Below are 23,048 nucleotides of genomic sequence, written 5' to 3'. Positions count from 1 at the left end.
AGCTTCGTCAGGACCAACGCTGGTCCTGACGAAGCTCATTAGCGAAGCGTACGCCGACCGTACACTTCGTGGGCTATCCCCACTCCCTCACCCTAATTGAAATGTACATTTTGATCTGTCTAGCTTAGATAATTCTAATAGAAACGCTATCGAGCGGGCGCATTAACTAGCAGCCCGTTGGCTGAAGGGCGCCTATTGCATATCGCAAGTAAGAATCCAGTCTTACATACTGTGAGACGGCGTGCAAATTATCAAACACGCCGTGCTCCAGGGACTGTGGATTCCACATTGCGGGTCTTGTATCTAACTAATGTGTAACGATCAACGCCACGGTATACGTAGCCGACGGGCGTGTGATCACAACACTGGTAGCCTAATGTGATCATTTAATCCCAGTAAAAACCTGCCACTATTTACTGAAACACTATCACTGAAATACCCAGATTCATTGTGTTTAAAATACCACCACTATCACTTGATGATCCCCACTGGTACCGCATAACATTTGATTAATGTGATATTAACTGTCATTTGAAGCGCCTGGGAGTAATGTGTGAACGCCACACACCCAGCAATTACTGACATTATTATACACTCTGTCAGAAAACATTTTATTTGGATGAGAATGAATAAGTTAATATACTCAATAAATAAATAAAAAACGCACCAAACACCATCTTGTTTGTATTGTTTATATTAAAACCAGTGACACAATTATTGTGACAGTCTATCTGCAAATTACACTGCAGACCATATTGAACATAAATTACTGAGGAATTAATGGTATTTAATCCTGTTATATCGTGAGTCAGTGTGTCCCAAAATAGACACGCTGCACTCCAGGGATTAATTAAACACATGTAATCTGCTATACAGCCCCAATACATAGTGAGACATAGTGTCTAATAATCAGATACATTGTACTCCAGGGACTGTATTAAAATTATTTTTGATGTGTAGGGCTACTCTATCAATAGGCGTTCCTAGTGTGTGCATATATTATTAATGCTAGATTGGTTCAATCGACACGCTCATGTAGACACTTTGCCTGATTATCTATTCCTGGCATAATTTTGCCTAATTATCTATCCTCGGCATAATAATAATTTGTGCTACAATACTAAACTCTTTCTGGGAACAGCCAACCTTAAACTTGTACCAAACTCTCCCCTATGAAAGGGGTAATTTATGATACATATCTAATGCCCGCCGCATATATATAAGAATACGAGACATTCAATAGACGGATCGTGTACCCCAACACTAGTGGGAATTGAATATTAGGAGTGTGGGACCCCACGTTGTAAGGATAATATATATCCTTTTTTAAGTTTCATTTGTATGTCATTTCTGTTTTGTGTCTTTTATATTTCGCTATACTTTTAAAATCTATAACATTAAAAGTTACATTTTAATTGACTCTTTATTTTTGGTGCACCACACAGCGACATTTCTTTCTGTCCCAAACTGTGCATGCAACTTTTGATGTCCAGTGGTAGCACACCCTCAAATGTTATACAAATCTAATGATCTAAATACCTACTGAGGGGCCAACATTCTTGACCTACATTCACCCTTTCCTGTGCGACTACCAACCTTCTTCTCTAAATATAGCTTTGAAAACAGGCACGATCGGGCGCTCTTTTCATCTCAATGTATTTTTTTACATGATTTTAATAGCCATTGGTAAAATCAATAAAGTGCAAATGAAAAACAAACAACACATTATGATGAATCATTAGATGACAATAGATATAAACTGTCACTATGTACCAGTAAACTGTATTATCTATACTGATCCTGGTTGTGGAATGGGGTTTGGCATGAGCAGTCACGTGCCTTAGCTACAGGAGTGTTTACAGGCAGTGTCCGGTAACAACAACTTCACCTGAAAAGACTCAGTGAATAGGACCCAGATACAGGAAAGTAAATCACTGGACAGAAAGGCAGAACACAGGTAGGTACATTATTTATCTTTCTTTCTTTCACACAGGGGTGAGTTGCAGGATGATAGTTTGGGGCACATATGTTAGATTCCCAGAGCAAAGGTATTATTATTACAATTTTTAAACATAGGGATGAATTTACAGGGCAATATGTAGTCAATTAAGCTACTACTGCAGAGGTTCCCAATCTTTTTTGAATCACGGCACCCTAGAGTATCAACATTTTTTCACGGCACCCCTAGGCCAAAAATACATTTATTAGATTGGGTTTATATGTGATTCTTTGGGTCAGGTATGTGGAAAAGGACAGGATTTGCTTCTGTTTGTACACATTTTATTAATGGCAGCCACCAGCATTGCTTTTGCTCATAAATAATTAAACATTAATAATTTGAGTTGGTCCTGGACTACCAACCCAGGGCACCTCTTCATGTGTCCCGAGGCACCCCAGGGAGCTACTGTATATTAGGCATAGTAATATCTCCAACTACTCCTCTCTCTCCCCCCCCCCCCCCCCCCCCCCCCCCATATGTAATGTATGTTTCTGGTGTGTTTTATTATTTAATTATTTATTAACAGATTCTTATATAGCGCGGCAGATTCCGTTGCACTTTACAAAAGGAGACAGTGATACAACAAACAGGGTATTTACAGACAGTCAAATGGTAGGAGGGCCCTGCTCGCAAGCTTACAATCTATAGGAACAATTTTATTAGGGACTAACTACCACTGATCACATTCAATCTTATTGTTCTGGTCATTCGATCTGATTAATAGCCAATCAGATGGTCGGAATGTTCAGAGCAGCACGAACATGTTGGTTTTGTAGGAAGAAGTGGCCTGTCCACTTGTGTATCCATTTATTTATCAGTGAGGCCAGGACTGCATGTGCCATGGGCAGTATCATGAGGGGGTGTGGTATATTTGGTCAACAGTATTTAGGTTGACCCGAAAGGGTCAACAGCCACAAACTTAACACAAGCAAAAGGTCAACACAAAAATGATCGACACATGACATGTCAACATACTTTTTCCATGTTTTTGGGGTAAATTTTAACATTTTGTGGCATGATTGATCCCGACCGCCGAAATGCCAAAAAGGGGGGGATGTGGATCCCCCCCTTGCGGGCTCGCTGCGTCGTGGACACCCATAGAGGGAGAAAGTGTCGGGATTTCGGCATGGGGATTTTGACCGCCGGGATTGTAATGGCATCCCTTCAGTAGTGATGCAAGGCTCCTGTCCCAGATGCAGGAAGATTGTGGCATCACAAACTCCATTGTATAAGACAAAGTTTATACGTTTTACCCAGGGTTGCACAAAGTCTCCTCTCGGGAGAACCCCAGAGAGGAGACTGTCAGCAGCAGCAGTTATGGGGGCGGGGCCTGATGTAGACCTCAGAAAGCCCTTCCCCGGTAATGCAAATCTCGCAATTTGCAGGTCTACGAGGAAGGGGTGGGGCTAAAGGGTGCAGTTTGCATATTTAAACACCCCCTTCCCCCAGAAAAGCCGCAAATTAAAAGGTCGATATGCACTAGGCTGGCATAAACACACATGGTCGACATGCGCTAAGTCAATACTGACAAAAAGTTGATAGCGACAAAAGTTCGGCACAAGCAAAATGTCGACGTGGCAAAGCTCGACACATGAAAAGTTCTACATGAGTTTTTTTGGTGTCCGTGTCGCCACCTGAACTTTGCTGTTCCCATTCGGAGTTCACATGGATGGTAAAGTATTTAAAGGTCCCAATTTAAAAAAAAAAAAAAGGAATGAAAACCTTCTCATGTGTCAACCATTGCCCTGTGACCTGTTGCTTGTGTCGACCGTTGTCAATGTGTACCTAGTGCATGTTGACCTATTGACGGTCTACCTATAAATTGTCGTGAGACATCCGGATACCAATGTTGGCAGACTCGTGGCACCCCTCCAAATCCCAGCGCCCTAGGCTGCTGCCCAGGGCCGGTGCTAGGGTGTCCGGCGCCCTCCTGCAAACCATACATTTTGCGCCCTTTCACATTGCCATTGCAACAAGCTGCAGCCCGATTGTGGGAGTGTATGCAACATGCGATCCTGTGGAGGATCTCTGGTGCATGTACATGTATGCATACACCATCTCAGTGCTGTGTCCGCAAAATGTTGCAGGCACTAAAGGTGCCCATACACGCTGCGAGAATCACACACGTTATGGGCTAGATTGCATCGCACGGCATGCATGCAATGTGTGTGTGATGCGACCCGAAAGCAGTACAAAAAGAGGGGAGGAGATATAGGGGGCAAAGTGTTGAGGACTGGCAGCGGCACTGGCCCAGCACACTATGAAGAGGGAAGGAAGGGGAGGTGGCGCTGCTGCCTGTTCGTCATTTTCTTGACAGCTGACAGGCGCAGGGAGCAATGGGTAGGGGGCGGATCCAGACATAACATGTCATCCAGACCTTCACAGACAGCGCTAAATGCCTCAGCACAAGTGTATGTGAGGAAGAGGGGGCAGGTCGCAGGAAGAGGACAGTGTGTGCGCGGTGCAGGGAGCTGCTCAGCCTCTCCATACTGCCGCCCGCTGTCAGACAGGCACTGCGGGCGGCGTGCAGGAGGCAGTGACAGTGAGGGCTGAGCCAGCTTTAGCAGAGCAGGGAGGGAGACAGCGCCTTTTCAGCATGGCGCCTCCCTGCTTTGCAGGAGCTGCTGAGTGGGTAGCGCCGGCCCTGCTGCTGCCTAATGGTAGCTTGCCATCCCTGTGCCATGTGCACTGTATTAGTGAACCGCGTTCCTTTGCACGGCTCTCTGCGCTTGGAACACTATTAAATTTCCCTCTATGCCCATTGAGATGGTGAATTATGAATAAGACAGTAAAAAGAAAAACCCATGTTGACCTTTTCCCATGTCGACCTTTCTTCATATCGACCGTTTTAACATATCGACGTAATGCATATTGACTTTTTCTCATGATCAATAGCGAATGGTCGATCTGCTGACCTTGACCTATGACCTGCATACCAACAACAGCAGTGGCTCTTCAGTGTCGCCATTACAACTGCCAAACAATTGTATTGATATTCTAGAGAAATAGTAGTGATTGCACATCCAGTAATTGGCTCACAAGTGTGATCTCTTGTGTACGGTCGTGTCATTATTTGTACAGTAAATTGATGTATGTATTTACTCAGCGCTGGAGTTCTACTGCGGTACTTGTGTGTACCAAAAGCCTTTGTGCATAACAAAATGACAATATTTCATAAGTTGAATTAACTACATAACTTAATGTTATATAGTCAGCGTAATATGAGATCCAGAGCCGAATTTCCCATTAGGCACGTGAGGCACGTGCCTAGGGGCGGCACATGTTTGGGGGCGGCACTTGGATGCCTGTGATGGTACTGTCAGCCCAAAATGTACCAATAACTGCAAAATATCCACTGTACTGTACCGTATTCCATCTTAAATAGAGTGTAAATGATAGGACATGCAGATACGGCCCCTGTAACTGTCCTACTTAGTAATATGTATACATAATAAAAGAACGTCACAGTTAGAGGCTTTTTTTAATAAATCCATTATATTGGCTATTATCAAATGAGGGCTTATACAGTAATCAATAAAAATAATATAAGGCTTGATGACATCTACTTCAGGCCCGCCCCTAGAAGTGCTGCTGCCAGTCTTCTCTCTGGGCTTCTCCCGGGTGTGTGGTATAACACACCGACAGTCATTAGCCCGACGTTGGAATCCCGACTGCGGGGACTCAGACAGCGGGGGGAGTGCAACGAAGTCCCTTGTGTGCTCATTGCACTTGCCACGCTGCGGGCAAAGTGTCTCGCTACACTCACCACCTATTTTATTCTCCATCTATGGGGGTCGAGGACCCCCACGAGGGAGAATAGCCACTGCCCGTCTGTCAGGCTTTTAGCAGTCAGGATTCCGACGTCGGTGTAATGACTGTCGGAATCCCGACTGCCGGTCAATCATCCAGCACCCTCTCCCGTGGAGGAGACTTTAAAAGTAGGCAACGCTGGGTTGACACAAGCATTAGGTCGACAATGGGAAGGTCGATAGTCAAAAGGTCAACATGAGTTGTTCACCTTTTTTTCTAGCCAGCGTGCCGAGAAGCGGTATTTCTTATCCTATGATCCACTAGGGCGTGGTGGTAGAACAGCGGGCCATGCCAGGGGACGACATTTAGATCCAAAACCGTGAAAACCTCATGTAATCATTTTGACTGTCGACCTTCCAACCCTGTCGACCGATTTCAATTGTCCGCCTTCAGTGGTCAACACAATGCATGTCGACCTAAGTAGAGTTGATCCAATGAGCCATTCCCATATATAGATAGTCAGGCACTGTCTGTAGTGCACAGTTGTATACATGGGCTGCATTTATACAGCCTGCACCGTGTAATAGATGCAGCTGTCCCTCCTTGGCACACGACTAAACGTTGTCACTCAGAGGCTAACACTTCCATCGCCCCACAAATGACGTCACTGCATTATGCAGCCATTTCTAGAAGTGGAGGCGGGATGCAGTTAAAATCCCGGCGGTCGGGATCCCGGCGTTCAGAATCCCGACCGCCGAAATCCCAACACTTTCTCCCTCCTGGGGTGTCCACGACACCCCTGGAGGGAGAATAAATTATACCCCTTTTAGACCAAAACGCTGGGTCGCACCCGGCTTTTTGGACCCTGGTTGAAGCCAGGTGCGACCCGGTGTTTAGGGGCATTTACACCGGACGGGCTTAAACGCCCGCACCCCCCTCCCGCCCCTTCCCGGCGCTTGAAGATGACAGCGCGATGTCATCTTCAAGCGCCGATCGACGCCGCCGTACCCGGAACGCTGCTGGGGGCAGCCCAGCACTAAGGTAAGCTGCTAGGCTGCCCCCAGTCCCCGCGCGCACCCCCCGCCATTGGACAGGAGGTGACTTTGCAATGGAATCATTGATGTTTGATCATCTTTTTATATTCCCCGTAATCGCAATCAACTTTATTTAACCCTTTGAGTGCCAACATCTCTGAGAGATATTCAAAATATCTTCTAAAAAATGCCAGCGTCAATCACATTTGTTATATAAATTCAAATAAAAAATGTTGATTAAAAAAAAAAGATTATATTTCCCAGGTCAGGTAAACATTAAAGGTCATTATGATGAATACAATTGCTTGCTTGGCAATATTTTACCCCTACTTTGACAAATTCACTTGGCACTCAAAGGGTTAAAAAAAAAACATATTTGAGCGAACTGCAAATATACAGTATACCGTGGTATACTCGAGTATAAGTCGACCCGAATATAAGCTGAGGCACCTAATTAAAAAAAAAAAAAAAAAAACTGGGAAACCGTATTGACTCAAGTGGGACCCTCACTCAAGTATAAGCCGAGGGGGGCTTTTTCAGCATAAAAAATGTTCTGAAAAGGTAGGCTTATACTCGAGTATACATAGGCGTGCGCACGGGGGGTGCCGGGGGTGCACAGGCACCTCCTAATGCCCGCCGGTACCCCCCACGCGATTGCATGCAAAATGCGCAGCAGCACCGTTACCCGGCGGTGGTCAGGACAGCCTTACTTGCCTGCTGCCTGCCGCCGCCGCCGATCTCAAGCCCGCAGTACACACATAACACGGCGGGGGTGACTAAGTTGGAAGCACAGGCTGGACCGTGGGCTCCATTGAAGTTATCCCCCGGCCCGCCTATAAACATCACAAGCTAGCGTGACGTGATGACGTCACAGCGCACACGCGTCCTCGAGTCCTGCCCGCGCTCCCGTCCTTGCTGCTGCCAGCTTGAGTCAGAGAGCAAGCCCAGCACTGCAGCAGCACGCGCCCTGGCAGAGGGAGGCAGTGAAGTGAATGATATCCACACTGAGCAGGAGCCAGCGTGAGTCGTGACCTGGCTGCCTGCAGTCACAGTGTTCCTCATAGGAGGAAGCAAGCTAGGTTAGGTTATTATTCATAGGAGAAAAATTTTCAATTAACCCCTTGAGTGGTGGGTTTTGCTGGGACAGGACAAACCTACTAGGGCAGGTTTGTCCTGCCCCAGCAAAACCCACCACAGATATTAGGAAGCCGCTGCTCCCCCCCCCCCCCCCCTGCCCGTCCACTGTCCCCATCCAGCACTTACAGTATGTGGGATAATATGTAATAGGCATTAAGACATGTGTGTGTGTCATATGATGTAATGGGCATTACAGCATTTTGCATACTATGTAATGGACATTACGGTGTTTGGTATAATTTGTAATAGGCATTACGGAGTGTAGCATAAAGTTTCATAGGCATTATGGATTGTGACCTAATGTGTAATGGGCATTACGGAGTGTGGCATAATGTGTAATGGGCATTACGGATTGTGGCATAATGTGTAATGGGCATTGTGCTGTAAATTTTTGATGCGCGCCTGTCCAAACTGTTTAGTTTGTATTGATGCCCAGTAGGCGGTGATAGACATGCCCAGTAGGCGGTGATAGACATGCCCAGTAGGCGGTGATAGACATGCCCAGTAGGCGGTGATAGATATGCCCTTCCAATGGTGCACCCCCTAATAAAATGGGCTGCGCACACCTATGCGAGTATATATAGTATATATATTTTTTTTTTACTGAGTATTGATCTCTCCACAGACACTGTAACAATGGCAGACCCCTCCCTAATGGATCACATGACAAGGCTGAAACTGAAACTATTGGAGAAGGTGAGGTTGTGGTAGGGATTTGCCCCAAACAATTTGACCTTGTTTGAAATGTGTGAACATAAGCAATGTAATGTTATTGTAGACACTGGACTGTCTGCATTTTGTAGGCACTACCTATATTTATTGGATGTTTTCCATACCATTATTGTATTAGCCAAATTATAATGGACACCAGAAAAATTAAACAAATGTGTTTAACTAAGGAAAGATTACTAGCAGAATTTCTTAGTAACTCACTAGCAGCAGCAGCAGCACACTATGTATGAGTGCACACCAGCACAGATAAGAAAACTCTGCATGATCTCTACTGTCAGGGGTTCCCACAAGGGGGTAAAATGAGAGTCGCCAATAAATCACTGTCCTTGCAAAGACACTTCTTAGTGGCGCTCCTGGAAGAATCCGGGATATTAGAAGTACAATGCAGGTCAGCGGGAGATTTATGACTGAAACGGGAGTCTGCTGCAGAATGCGGGAGGGTAGGCAACTGTGAGTTAAAATTTGCTCATGTAAATATCCTGTAAGTTACCACTGTGAAATCAGTAGGGAAACTAGCATGTTGTGGGGTTATACAAATGACACAGTTTGGCATCATCATTGTTTTAATATATGAACAGCAAACAAAAAAAATGATTATTTTTTTCCTCTTTGTTCACAGAGATTAGAAAATGAGCGGGACTTTGGAGATGATGCGTCTGACACAGAACCTGTTACAGCAAGTAAGAATGTGAAACCTGTGGGACTACTCAGATGATAGCACAGCAATAGAATTAGGGGCCTGATTCAAACAGATCCTGCGACTATCTGCACACTGCGCTGCAGACTGACTGCAAACTAATTGATCTGTCTGTGGACGGATCACTGTTTCCATGAAAGTGGCATTTCTGGGCTGCAACCATGTGATTAGACGGAACTGTCTCAAAAGAGTAACGGGGTTATCCCCACCATGCTCTTTGGTGTGTGAAGATGGAAATGGGATGTATTTGCGGAACCAAGCATGGGGTGAAAGAATGACCTAATTTTAATTTCCACAAGTAGTGCCTGTTGATGAGCTTGACACACACATGCTTGAAAAAATAAAACAATAGAAGAACAGATCATGTATTTGTACCCAGAGGTGTATCTTCTAGAGGCATTGGAGGCTCCAGCCTCCGGGCTCCAAGCCCTGAAGGGGCACCTGCATGTAGGGGAAGCACCTGTGTGTTGCACCTGCAGTTAACTGTCTCTATACCTGGAACGCTGCTAATAGGGAACAGGATGGCTCCTGCCTGGTACCACTCAGCCTGCATTGCAGAAAGCAATGCTGCTGGGCTCTGAGATGTTATGCACAGGTAAATGTTGACACACAAATAATTTGAGGTTGGGCACCAAGCTCCAACTTGCCTCTGGGCGACTAAGATGAAATTACGCCCCTGTCAACATGCTGAGTTGGATGCATCTTAAGTACATGTGCCAGGAGTATGTAAAGGGGTACATCATATACTGTCACATGCAGCTAGGCAGTTCTGTACCAGGACTCCATGCCACCAGCACCCCTGCCTCCTTCCACCATCGGTTGTGTTGTGCTTTGTACACATCTTAGGCAAACACATGGGGGGAGGGTTCTGGTTGGTGTATTTTATGCCAAACAGACGTACGTCCGACTCAGCATCAGCCTTTTAGTTGTTAGATAACAATATCCATCATAGAGACAGAGCTGATTGGTCCTATACCAATTTCACTATCATTTTAAATTGCTGTTTTTTTGTTCTCAGGGAGCTATGATGGACAGGAAGATGCTCTGCAGTCTGCTCTGCGCAGGAGGAAGGATCTGCTGCACAAACTGCGGGTACAATAACCATGATGCTGGTACAGGAAAGGCACACCTCAAATATAGCCAACCGTGGTAACATATTGGCTTTTGTAAAGCAACTGTTTGCCAATTAACCTCAAAATCCATACAAATCTGATGCATGGAGTAATTCAAAGTTGAGCTTTCATCCATAGGGGAGTTGCAGGGGCGTTGACACGGCGCGGCACCAGTCAATGCAGATGATGCAGAATTAGGCCCGCAGATCATATTGCAAAGGCATTTCTTGATAAATAGGCCCCATAATGCGGGTCAAACATAAGAGTGTAATAAATACACATATGCAACTTGCATACAGCTCCTGATTCAGACCTGTTCTCTAGGCTTCGCCGACACCCCATCCAATCAGACCTGAATCAGGCACTTTCTACTTTCCCCAAAAGCTTTGACATTGCTCAAACCTAAAACAAATGTCCTTCCAGCCTCTACCCCACTTCCCTGTATAAAAAAAAAATTTGATTTTGTATCAGTGCCATTGTGATGGTGTTTCGATACACAAGAGAACTAGGTGATTACATTTACAAAGTAACTATGATTATTATTTAATTTTTTTATATAAAATACCAAAAACATGCTTTATTTGTCATTAAGAAAATCTCAATTAATGTACGTTGCCCAAGGAACAAAATAAGTTAATCCCAGAGAAAAGTGCCAGATGTATCAAGCTTCACAAAGTGATGAAGTGGAGAGTGATAAACAACCAGCCAATCAGCTCCCATCTGTCAATTTTCAAACCCTGCCTGTAACATAGGGTGAGATTTAATAGGATGAGAGATTCAGAAAGTGAGAGATTTGGTGAGAAATCTCCAGTTTTTTTAAAGCGGCAATCATTGATTTTGAAGTGTAAATGATTACCGCTTTAAAAAAACTGGAGATTTCTCACCAAATCTCTCACTTTCTGAATCTCTCATCTCATTAAATCTCACCCATAGCATCTAGGAGCTGATTGGCTGGTTGGCTCCATTTTATCACTTTTTGAAGCTTAATACATCTGGCCCATAGTCAGATCGATATAATGTAAATCTCATGATACATGGGAGGAAACTGTCTGGATTGGAATGGGTTACAAATGTATTCATCTTCTGTTTTTCCACTGTTTTGACTCCTGGTCTATCGCACATAGGAGCAACACCTCCTAGAAGAGATAGCACGGCCTCACACCTGGGAAGGTACGCGGAGAAAGAAACCAAATATAGATATGCATCAATTCCCTCCAATGCACATCTACCATACATCGCCTCCACCGGAACCCCCTATGCGCTATTATCCTCCACCGCCACCGCCTCCTCCACCAGAGCCACCAAGGATCATCCAGCAACAGGTATTCACACAATGGGTACTTGGCACGCCCTAGGAGATTCTCATGTTAGGATACGGAAGTACTGTAACTAGACTGCTGCAGAAAAGTGGGCGCGGATGTGTTGTAGTCCCGATCAGGATCTTCATTACGCTATGTCGCTGGTTCACTTGAAAAGGCAAATTCCTTCTCAAATGGACAAAACCATGTGCACTGCTGGTCAGGTGACAGTCAAGGAATAAAATGAAGGCCTAATTTATTCCATGTTTGATACCTATCACCCGCCCCGATGTGGGGAGTAAATTTCTTATGGTGACTGTCAGATAGCTGTGCCAATGTAACTTACTGATGGAATTACCTTATGTACATTATGCTACAGTGCCAGCCAAAGTATCCTTCCAACACCACAAGCATGTGGTACAAGATGTATAACCCACGTGCACCTGGGCAGTATGCAGCGGTGTAGCTAGGCGCCATGGTGCCCAGAGCAAGGACATATTTCGCGCCCCCCCTTCCCGGTACTGAATTGGGGGCGTGGCTAACATGTGTTGGCATGTTACATTTGAAAAGAAAAACTGTAAAAAATAAGCACTGTGCGCTATATAAGACGCTGTAACGGAATCTGCTGCGCTATATAAGATGCTGTAACGGAATCTGCTGCGCTATATAAGACACTGTAATGGAATCTGCTGCGCTATATAAGACGCTGTAACGGAATCTGCTGCGCTATATAAGACACTGTAATGGAATCTGCTGCGCTATATAAGACGCTGTAACGGAATCTGCTGCGCTATATAAGACGCTGTAACGGAATCTGCTGCGCTATATAAGACGCTGTAACGGAATCTGCTGCGCTATATAAGACACTGTAACGGAATCTGCTGCGCTATATAAGACACTGTAACGGAATCTGCTGCGCTATATAAGACGCTGTAACGGAATCTGCTGCGCTATATAAGACGCTGTAACGGAATCTGCTGCGCTATATAAGACGCTGTAACGGAATCTGCTGCGCTATATAAGACGCTGTAACGGAATCTGCTGCGCTATATAAGACGCTGTAACGGAATCTGCTGCGCTATATAATACACTGTAACGGAATCTGCTGCGCTATATAAGACACTGTAACGGAATCTGCTGCGCTATATAAGACGCTGTAACGGAATCTGCTGCGCTATATAAGACGCTGTAACGGAATCTGCTGCGCTATATAATACACTGTAACGGAATCTGCTGCACTATATAAGACACTGTAACGGAATATGCTGCGCTATATAAGACAATGTAACGGAATATGCTGCGCTATATAAGACACTGTAACGGAATATGCTGCGCTATATAAGACAATGTAACGGAATATGCTGCGCTATATAAGACACTGTAACGGAATATGCTGCGCTATATAAGACGCTGTAACGGAATCTGCTGCGCTATATAAGACGCTGTAACGGAATATGCTGCGCTATATAAGACACTGTAACGGAATCTGCTGCGCTATATAAGACACTGTAACGGAATCTGCTGCTCTATAAAAGACGCTGTAACGGAATCTGCTGCGCTATATAAGACGCTGTAACGGAATATGCTGCGCTATATAAGACACTGTAACGGAATCTGCTGCACTATATAAGACACTGTAACGGAATCTGCTGCTCTATATAAGACGCTGTAACGGAATCTGCTGCGCTATATAAGATGCTGTAACGGAATCTGCTGCGCTATATAACACACTGTAACGGAGTCTGCTGCACTATATAAGACACTGTAACGGAATCTGCTGCGCTATATAAGACGCTGTAACGGAATCTGCTGCGCTATATAAGACACTGTAACGGAATCTGCTGCGCTATATAAGACACTGTAACGGAATCTGCTGCGCTATATAAGACACTGTAACGGAATCTGCTGCGCTATATAAGACACTGTAACGGAATCTGCTGCGCTATATAAGACACTGTAACGGCATCTGATGCGCTATATAAGACACTGTAACAGAATCTGCTGCGCTATATAAGACGCTGTAACGGAATCTGCTGCGCTATATAAGACACTGTAACGGAATCTGCTGCGCTATATAAGACACTGTAACGGAATCTGCTGCACTATATAAGACGCTGTAACGGAATCTGCTGCGCTATATATGAGACGCTGTAACGGAATCTGCTGCGCTATATAAGACGCTGTAACGGAATCTGCTGCCCTATATAAAAGATGCTGTAACGGAATCTGCTGCGCTATATAAGACGCTGTAACGGAACCTGCTGCGCTATATAAGACGCTGTAATGGAATCTGCTGCGCTATATAAGACGCTGTAACGGAGAAACAGAAGCCAGAGATTCACTCTCCCAACCCCCCCCCCAACCCCCCCCCCCCCTCGGGCTCCACGAATCCAATAAAAAAACAAGCTTATCACTATGTTTATTTTAAGAACATTCTGTAGAAAAAATAAAATAAAATCCACCTTGATAAACGGGATAAGGCAAGGGCGGCAGCCAGTAAGACACCTTCTCCTCCTCCAGGCTACAGCCAGCGCTTGGGAAGGCTGATGAGTGACGCTGCTGTAGCCAGGAAGGGGGTCAAAGACAGGTGACTCTGGCTGCCACTGAGACTGGGACAGTGTGTCACTGTCAGTGCTGCTACGCTGCCTGCGCTGCCCGGAAGCCGGACCGAGCAGCAGCAGCAGCAATTCAGAGGCAGGAGGAGGACGTGTCAGCCCGCCGCCCGGCCTCACCACCCGTGACGCTTGGCGGCAGGGACCGGGCGAGCAGGGCAGGAGGCAGGCGCCGGGCAGGGCAGCCGCCGGCGCTGCGCACGCTGCCCGGGGCGTAAGTATGCCGACGTCACTCACACACCACACTTGCAGGGATCATTTGCAGAGGGGGGGCGGGCCGACTGCGCCAGTCAGCCAATCGGCGCCCGGAGCAGGAGCTCCGGTGGCTCCGCCCTCCCTACGCCTCTGGCAGTATGACTGGCGAGTCCCTGAGCGCCCAAACACGTGTGTGTTTAGCAGCATTACAAGGGGAGCTACATGTGTATTAGCCATGGGCACCTGCAACCTTTAATCAGTCCCTGCTCCTTACTGTCCAGGCCGAGGACCCCTAATGGCAGCCCTGGCAAAGATCAATTGGGCAGATGTACTAAGGTGATAAAGCGGAGGTAATGTGGAACGCAACAAGTGGTGTTCGAAATTGACAGTTAGGAGTTGATTGGCTGGTGCGTTATCACCTTCCACTTTATCACCGCTTTATCACCAGTTTATTCAGGCTTAATACATATGTCTTTATGTTCTCAAGTCCACCATTCAAACATCAAAATATTATAGCTGGGGTTCTCAAACTCGTCCCCCACACAGTTCACGATTTCCAGGTCACTCAGCTGGTGCACAGGTGCATCGTTGACACATTTTAAAAGATCCACAGGTCGAGCTAATTATTTCACTTGATTCTGGGGTAGATTTATTATCAGCTCTTTTTCGTTCTTTATGACCACAGTTTCGCTGCACCACTTTTTCATGGTGTAGCGGCCCTGCACATCGTCTGGATGTATTATTTCCAAACTGTTAGTTATGGAAGTGTGTTTTCCCCACCCGATGGGGATACGCATCCTCCCATAACGGCTGGTGCGATGTCTTTCTTTTATCTACTGTGCATGCACCGGTTTGCGTGTCTCATGCTGTGTCCTCGGCGCATGCGGAGTTGTTCTCAATGTTCATCGCAGATTGCTGGTCTCCGGCGTCTTCAAACTAAAACTGCGCAACTCTTTTCATTTGAAAATGCCGGAGACCAGCAATTGGCACTGTACATTAGAAGCAGGAGACCCGCAGCGCCAGAAAAAGATGGCGATCCGGGACGGGGCTCCATAAAGAACAAAGCCTCACATCGCCGGATAATACATCAGGTAAGGTGCAGGCGCTCTTTTTAAAACATTGCAGCTGCGCTAAGCCACTTCCCCCGTAGTGCCATCGATATAGTACCCGCATTGCGGGTGTCATAGATCAAGGGAAGCACTATCCCCTGCCATAACACATGGGGATAGCACATATTTCCCTGATCAACTGATGATAAATTTACCCCTCTGTGAGAAGACCTGCAAAACATGCACTGTGTGGGGTCCTGAGGATCGAGTTTGAGAACCTGTGTAATATAGAAAGCTTCTCAAACTTAAAATGTGTAAAAATGTAGACTAACCCCAAAGAATACATTTAACAATATGCACTATACAGTATGTTTTTTTTTGTTTTGTTCAGTTACCCCAGCAGCCAGCAACAATAATTCAGCAGTTACCCCAGCAGCCTCTCATCACCCAGATCCCTTCACCACAAGCCTATCAGCCACCACGCTCAGGGAGCATTAAAGAAGGTAAGATGATGGACAGTATGGCTGACGCTGAGACCCCCATTAAGCAGTGCAGACTGTTGGAGCCTTGATTGAATCTTATGCAGCAGCTGCTACTGCGACTTTATGCTGCAGACTCAGCTGATGTTCTTCTTAATGAGACGCCCGCCAACCGTGTCACTAATCTGCTGCTGAGTGTAGTGCCCCCTTAGCCACCGCATGATTGACATACCCTCCAACATGACCCATTCCATCAGGTACAAAGTGCTCAGCTGCTGGACTTCTTCCTTAATTGAGGATTGCCTTCACCTTTGCTGGAACACCGTTATCATCACTGAACTAGTTCAACACAGGTGACTGCAATTATCAATTCAAAGGAAAGTCCAGAAACTGCATTTTGTACCTAATGGAATGGCTCATGTTGGAGGGTATGGATTGACATGCAGCGGGGGTTGGGGGGCAGCATTTAGGGTGTGCTTCTTCCCTACAACTGTGTCATATCTTACATAACAAAATCAGGCGCTTTGTACCTAATGTGCCATGTAACTCGTGCGCATGTGCAAACTGAACACATCAGCCGTGAAATGTAATAGGGCAAGAGATTCAGAAGGTGAGAGATTTGGTAAGAAATCTCCAGTTGTTTTTTTTTTTAAAGCGGCAATCATTTACACTGCAAAACCAGTATGATTTTGCAGTGAGAGAATCAGAAAGTGAGAGATTTGGTAAGAAATCTCCAGTTTTTTTTTTTTTTTTTTTAAAGCAGCAATCATTTACACTGCAAAATCATACTGGTTTTGCAGTGTAAATGATTGCCGCTTTAAAAAAAACAACAAAAAAACACAACGAGATTTCTTACCAAATCTCTCACTTTCTGTTTCTCTCGCCCTATTACATTTCATCTCGTTGTATTTAATTCTCTATCAATGTCCGTGCAACAGCTCCTTTTTTTCTATAAAAAAGGGGGGTGTCCTGCGCTAAAAACTAAAAACTTAACAGCTGCTCAATAAAGTTAAGGCAATTTAGGAGAAAAAAAATGAGCGCTATAGTGGTAAAAGAGAGACAGATAAAGAATTGAGGAAGGGAAAGATTTAAAAGAATAAAAAAACACCTGAAAAAGAAAAATTGTTAGCGAGATGTTATACAGCTCTTTTGAGAGAATGTGAAATGTCCGTGGTACCTGTCCTTGCCCCAATGCTATCCAAGCTGGATGCAGGATGCGGAGTTCAGCGTGGTGCGGCGTGTAATTGCCGCTCGTCTGTGCTCCGTCTGCCGGGTGACGTCACTCGATACGGCAAGAGTCTGCAATGGTTCCTAATGGACGGAGGAAACTTGGGGGAGCTTATGGTAGATCCACGGACAATTTTTCTTTTCAGGTGTTTTTTCATTCTTTTAAATCTTTCCCTTCCTCAATTCTTTATCTGTCTCTCTTTTACCACTATAGCGCTAATTTTTTTTTTTCATTTTTTTCTATGTTTTAATTATTTAAATGATGTACATTTCTAATAGTACTATACGATGAGTGTGTGCTATTGCACTCAGGGGTACGGCTCATAGGGTCGACACTATGAAGGTCGACATACATTTGGTTAACCACTAAAGGTTGACACATAAAATAGGTTGAAGTGGCTAAGGTCGACACACGTATTAGGTCGACAATGGAAAGTCAAAAGGTCGACATGAGTTTTTTCATATTTTTTTACGTATTTTAACGAAAGTCGACATGGAACGCAACAAGCTATGTTTGGAATATTACAGTGATTGGGGACCCTGATGGATGTGGCAATCATAATGAGGAGGGGGGAACAACAACAACAATTACAAAGCTTTTGTAATTGAAGGGGATATTCAAAACCGGATTCCAGGCCTTTTCTTTGTTCCTTCCGACAGGAACTCCACAGTCGGTATTCAATGTTCCAGTCTAGTTCCAGTTAAAAGTCGGATCTGTCGATAGCGGCAGCATTGAATAGGCGCCAGCCGCTATTTCCGCTGCTGGAAATAGTGGCTTGGTTTAAATACCCCCTAAGTGCTTGTATTTCATGTGTCACAGTGTAAATTTACTAAGATAGGAGTTATATTGAAGATAGGATGTTGTCCAAAGCAACCCATCAGATTCTACTTATTTATTTAGCTGCACCTTCTAGAAGACATTAGAATCTGCATCTGTGCAGAGTACAGAGGTGCTGTAACTTACCAGCCAATCACATTTTATTTATCAATATGTAATGGTTAGCATTACTGCCTCACCGCGCTGAGGTCATGGGCCAGATTCCCACCACCCACCATGTCCCTAACTGTGCGGAGTTTGTATGTTCTCCCCGTACTTGTGTGGGTTTCCTCCCACAATCCAAAAATATACTGGTAGGCTAATTGGCTCCCAACAAATTAACCCTAGAATGTCTGTGTGTGCATGTACATGCAGGGCCGGCGCCACCACTAGGCAAATCTAGGCATTTGCCTAGGGCGCCGGCCACTGGAGGGCGGCATTTCGCGCCCCCCCACCCCCCGTGCCGCGGGGGTACCTGTCCTGCGGCTGTGTATATAAAGCTTGCGGCGGCGGCGGCAGCCGGGGGTCCCTGCAGTCAAGAAATAACGAGCGCTATCCGCCGGGCTATGCGGAAGCGCTTCTGTTGTGGAAACACTGGTCGCACGCTGATTGGCTGAGATTCAGCCAATCAGCGTGCGCCGTGTGGCCAGTGTTTTCACAACAGAAGCGCTTCCGCGTAGCCAGGCGGATAGCGCTCGTTATTTCTTGAATGCAGGGACCCCCGGCTGCCGCCGCCGCAAGCTTTATATACACAGCCGCAGGACAGGTACACACCCCCCCGGCATCGGGGCGCCCCCACCCCGACTCGCCTGGGGCGCTCCGGTGCCTTGCACCGGCCCTGTGTACATGTGGTAGGGAATATAGATTGTAAGCTCCACTGGGGCAGGGACTGATGTGAATGATCAAATATTATCTGTACAGCGCTGCGGAATCTGTGTGCGCTATATAAATAACTGGTAGTAAATAAATAAGTGCGAGATACAAAAACAAAGATCTGCGGTGGGTGATCTGTGATGTCCCATGCCTGCCCCTATCCAACATGATCCATGAGTCTGTATTAATTGTCAGTCTTATAAAGCCCAGCTATTAATGGCTCTTCCCATTGATACTGTGATTTAGCAGATGTTGTGGTACCACATATCCCAGCAGCACGTTTTATCTTTTCTTTCTCCTGCAGATATGGTGGAGATGATGCTTATGCAGAACGCCCAGATGCACCAGATTATTATGCAGAACATGATGCTGAAAGCACTGCCCCCTATGGCGTTATCAGGGAACGCACCTCCGGCGCTACCTCAGTCCCAACAAGTAATACGGACTATTTATTTTACCTTGCATTAATGAATATACTGGTACAGTGGTGGAACTTGTGGGTGGTGGGTCTAGGTGCAAAAATATCATTTGGGTCCCCCTCCTCCACCCCAACCCAAGTTCACCTTTTTGAAACACCGCAGTGGTTATAGGGAGAGGCAGAGGGTGACAGGGAGAGGCAGGGAGAGGCAGAGGGTGACAGGGAGAGGCAGAGGGTGACAGGGAGAGGCAGAGTTTGACAGGGAGAAAGAGTGTGACAGTCAAAAACAGTGGGTGTCTGGGGCAGCAGTGGGCCCCTTAGTCCTCAAGGGCCCCAGTGCAATCCACCTGCTGAACCAATGGTAGTTCCACCTCTGCTAGCAAATATATATAATATAATAAAAGATCTATTTGGGATACATACGCAGGGATACAGGGATATATTTGGGATACATTATGCGCAGCCATTAGCGGCACATCGAGGGTGCTAAGCACCAGTGATGTATCACATCTGATACGGTATGGTGCAGCGGGTGGAGAGCGGCTGCGGCGAGCATGGAGTTGGATCCGGTGTGGTGGGCCACAGGGAGAATTTAAAAATCCTATTCAAAAGATTGGGCGGCCACTGAGCTCTCTCAAACAATCAGCAGCCACACAAATAGGAGGCCGCGGATTGGCTGACAGAGCTCTCTCGCCAATCAGCGGTCCCCTAGTCCTTTGAATAGGACTTTTCAATTCTGCCGCCCCTTGTGAATGAAATGTACAAAAATCTTAGTGAGCTCTCGGGCAATCGGGCCGACTTGTCCTTAGGATAGCTTGGTCCAATGTATGGAGGCCTTAAGTCCCCTCTTGGTCCTAAACCTAAGTTTCACCCGAACCCTTATACTTACGTTCAGGATGACGGCTGTTGAGGTTCTGCCATAGGTATCCTGATCAATTTCAAAGTTCCGGGGCCAGTGTTCTGACAGCAGTTGGGATTCCGGCAGCCAGCTACCCAACCTCCAGGATTATAATGGCTTTCTTTTTATTTTAACCTAATTGCAGATTTCAAATGCAGTAAATTGATTGATTCAACTCATTGCTTTTTCTTTTATGTGAGTTGTCAGGCTTTAGGCGTACATGTCATATATACAGCCGCTGCAGTCACTTCCTGGACTGAAGCAATATTCAAAAAAAGCAGCCTATCCATTCAATATCTCATGAATATTGGTCAGGACATGCCTTATATAATATTACAGATGCAATCATTACTGATAGTAGCAGCTTATTATTAATATTTGATTTGAACTGCTTCAGTGATGTCCCCCGATTCCTTGGGAACTGGTAGACTGCAGTTTCATTAATATTGGTTCAGATAACAACATGGCCGCCTCCACTATGTCACAAGTGCTCTACGATGATGAAACCTTTGTGAATTTTCAAATAACTATGCTTAGTGCTTGAAAAACGTTTCTGAGTAATGATTGGTATCTTTAAAGGACCCTCAATACACCAGCCCAGTAGTACTGAGGGCAGACAAGATCCGGCCATCTTCGGTGCACCACCACCACCACTATACCCCTCCACCTGGACCACCTACACTACAGCCAGGACTTGGATATCCAATGTGGCCTCAAATGCCTGTGAACACTATGGGACAAATGGGTGGATTCCCTCAGGCAGTGCACCATGTGACTGGCCCAACTACCACATTACCGGCAATGCACACGTAAGTCATGCACATGATTTATACCTGCCTTGCTGCAATTCCCACAGATTACCATCCGATTAATGCAGTCACTTGTGAAAGAATATTTTAAAATTTTCCTCAACCTATCACTTGTTAGTTCCTCCTCACTGCCCTGTCTTGTCTATTATCTCACAACGTCTCTTATCTCAAGTGTAGTAACGGATGGAATTTCCCGCAGAGTCCCGAACGGACTATAAGACCATGACCTGGATAAGGTAAGTGCCAATCTCTCATACTTCACTAATTATCCTTCTGTACAACTATAATTAACATGTATTGCCCCTTTATGCCCTTTCTCTTGAAAGACCCATCTCACTTACCCCACCTGCTCACCCATTTATTGAATACGTCTTTGAAGCATTTACATCCCTTCAAGTTCTTCTTTTTATATGATGCTTCATTATAATGCACTATACTTCTCTTTTAGACACCTAGGTCAGGTCATCGCTACTGAGCGCAAATGGGAAACTGCTAAACCGAGCACACCCACAGATCCTCATACCATGCCAATCCCCATTACATACTACACCTTAGAACCTCAGGATAGGAGCTACTGGTCTTCATACTCAGACGGTCTTTCGAAGGATGGACATTTCTCTATGGACTTAAGGGTATCCGGACACCGGGTTGACCGGGTGTAGATCAACCATGTTATGGTCGACCCCGCTTAGATAAACTGCTGAAGATAGTCGGTGATCAGCAGAACCATGGTCAATGGTCACAAGAGTTTTTCGGGATTTTTTGTTGCAGGTCCACTTGGATCATACCAAACTATCCAAGTGGACATAGAGTTAGAATAGAATAGTGGCGCAGTGAGACGTGATTACCCACTGGTGGCTAACTAGCGTTATTGCCGCTCTAGAGGCCGCCGTCTATATTCAGCCATCTAACTCAGCGGGATCGACTATCAATCTACACACGGTCAACTTGCTATTCCATAACCGGACTTAAGAGACATTGGATCTACGATGAGAGTGTATTTTTATAAATTATTGTAATAAAATGTATTATAGTATAAATACTGGTACATGATATTGTTTTATTAGAAAATAGTTATTTGGGAAAGTAATGCAAGTGACATTTTTTGAGCCTGTTACGTGATGGTGGTAAGGTACCAAAGCTCTTCAGAATGCCGAACGGAGCAAAAGGCAAGAGGGAATACCAATGTAAAAATCAATCTTGGTTGAGTAGAATTCAAAAACTGTTTGATATTAATAAAAAAGATAATGGGCCAAATGTGATAGGGTGAGATAATCAGGAAATGAGAGATTTGGGTAGAGTTTTTTTCCATTATTTTTAAAGCGGCAATCATTTACATGGAAAAATGAACCTGTTTTTTTCAGTGTAAAGAATTGCTGCTTTAAAAAGATTTCCGGGAAAACTCTCCTGAAATCTCTCACTTTCTGATTCTCACATCCTATTACATTTGACCCAATGTACATGACAATAACACAATAAAAAATAAAATGTGTTCCAGAATAAGATCCCCTGGGATGGTGTGGAGACCAGAGGTGTAAGGATATTGAAATGATGGAGCTAGAATGGGTATCTAAGGCATCTTATTGAAATGTTGAGCATCTTATTGAAATGCTCAACACATTTTCCATGGAAAATATGTCCCACAACTTCTTCAGAAATATAAAAATAGCACAGAAGATAATTTATAGCACAAACAATGACCCGCATCAGTCGAGTGATGGTTTCTTTAGGAGTAGGGCCACTCAACCATTAGGCAGCTGCCTAGGGGCTCCTGAATCTGGGGGGCACCCCTGTGTCTATCATAAAATCAAGGATAACTCTGATAGAGGCATCCTTGCTGAACTTAATGCAAATGTCAGGTGTTCTGCCCCTTGACCTGAGGTTCTGGAAAGTCGGAACTCTGTGTTGCTTA

General features: G+C 45.3%; 1 protein-coding gene across 1 annotated transcript; it reads left to right on the top strand.

The window, feature by feature from the left end:
- The first annotated feature begins 8,556 nt into the window (after nt 1–8,556).
- C7H21orf58 (chromosome 7 C21orf58 homolog) lies at nt 8,557–21,354 on the top strand. The gene is made up of 8 exons (XM_083152151.1): nt 8,557–8,616; nt 9,272–9,332; nt 10,368–10,441; nt 11,586–11,783; nt 16,007–16,118; nt 19,316–19,446; nt 20,907–21,136; nt 21,309–21,354. The coding sequence occupies exons 1-8, from the start codon at nt 8,557–8,559 to the stop codon at nt 21,352–21,354; spliced, it is 912 nt and encodes a 303-aa protein (XP_083008277.1).
- Nucleotides 21,355–23,048: the final 1,694 nt, after the last annotated feature.

Source organism: Crinia signifera, chromosome 7, assembly GCF_055691185.1.
Source record: "Crinia signifera chromosome 7, ASM5569118v1, whole genome shotgun sequence".
NCBI classification, from domain to species: Eukaryota; Metazoa; Chordata; class Amphibia; order Anura; family Myobatrachidae; genus Crinia; species Crinia signifera.
This window is presented reverse-complemented; position numbering and strand designations above follow the sequence as displayed.

Excerpts from the sequence above, each read along its gene's own strand:
- C7H21orf58 (XM_083152151.1), top strand. The coding sequence starts at position 8,557 with ATGGCAGACCCCTCCCTAATGGATCACATGACAAGGCTGAAACTGAAA. Across the intron at positions 9,333-10,367 it reads CACAGAACCTGTTACAGCAA|GGAGCTATGATGGACAGGAA; the intron begins GTAAGAATGTGA and ends TTTTGTTCTCAG. Across the intron at positions 10,442-11,585 it reads ATCTGCTGCACAAACTGCGG|GAGCAACACCTCCTAGAAGA; the intron begins GTACAATAACCA and ends TATCGCACATAG.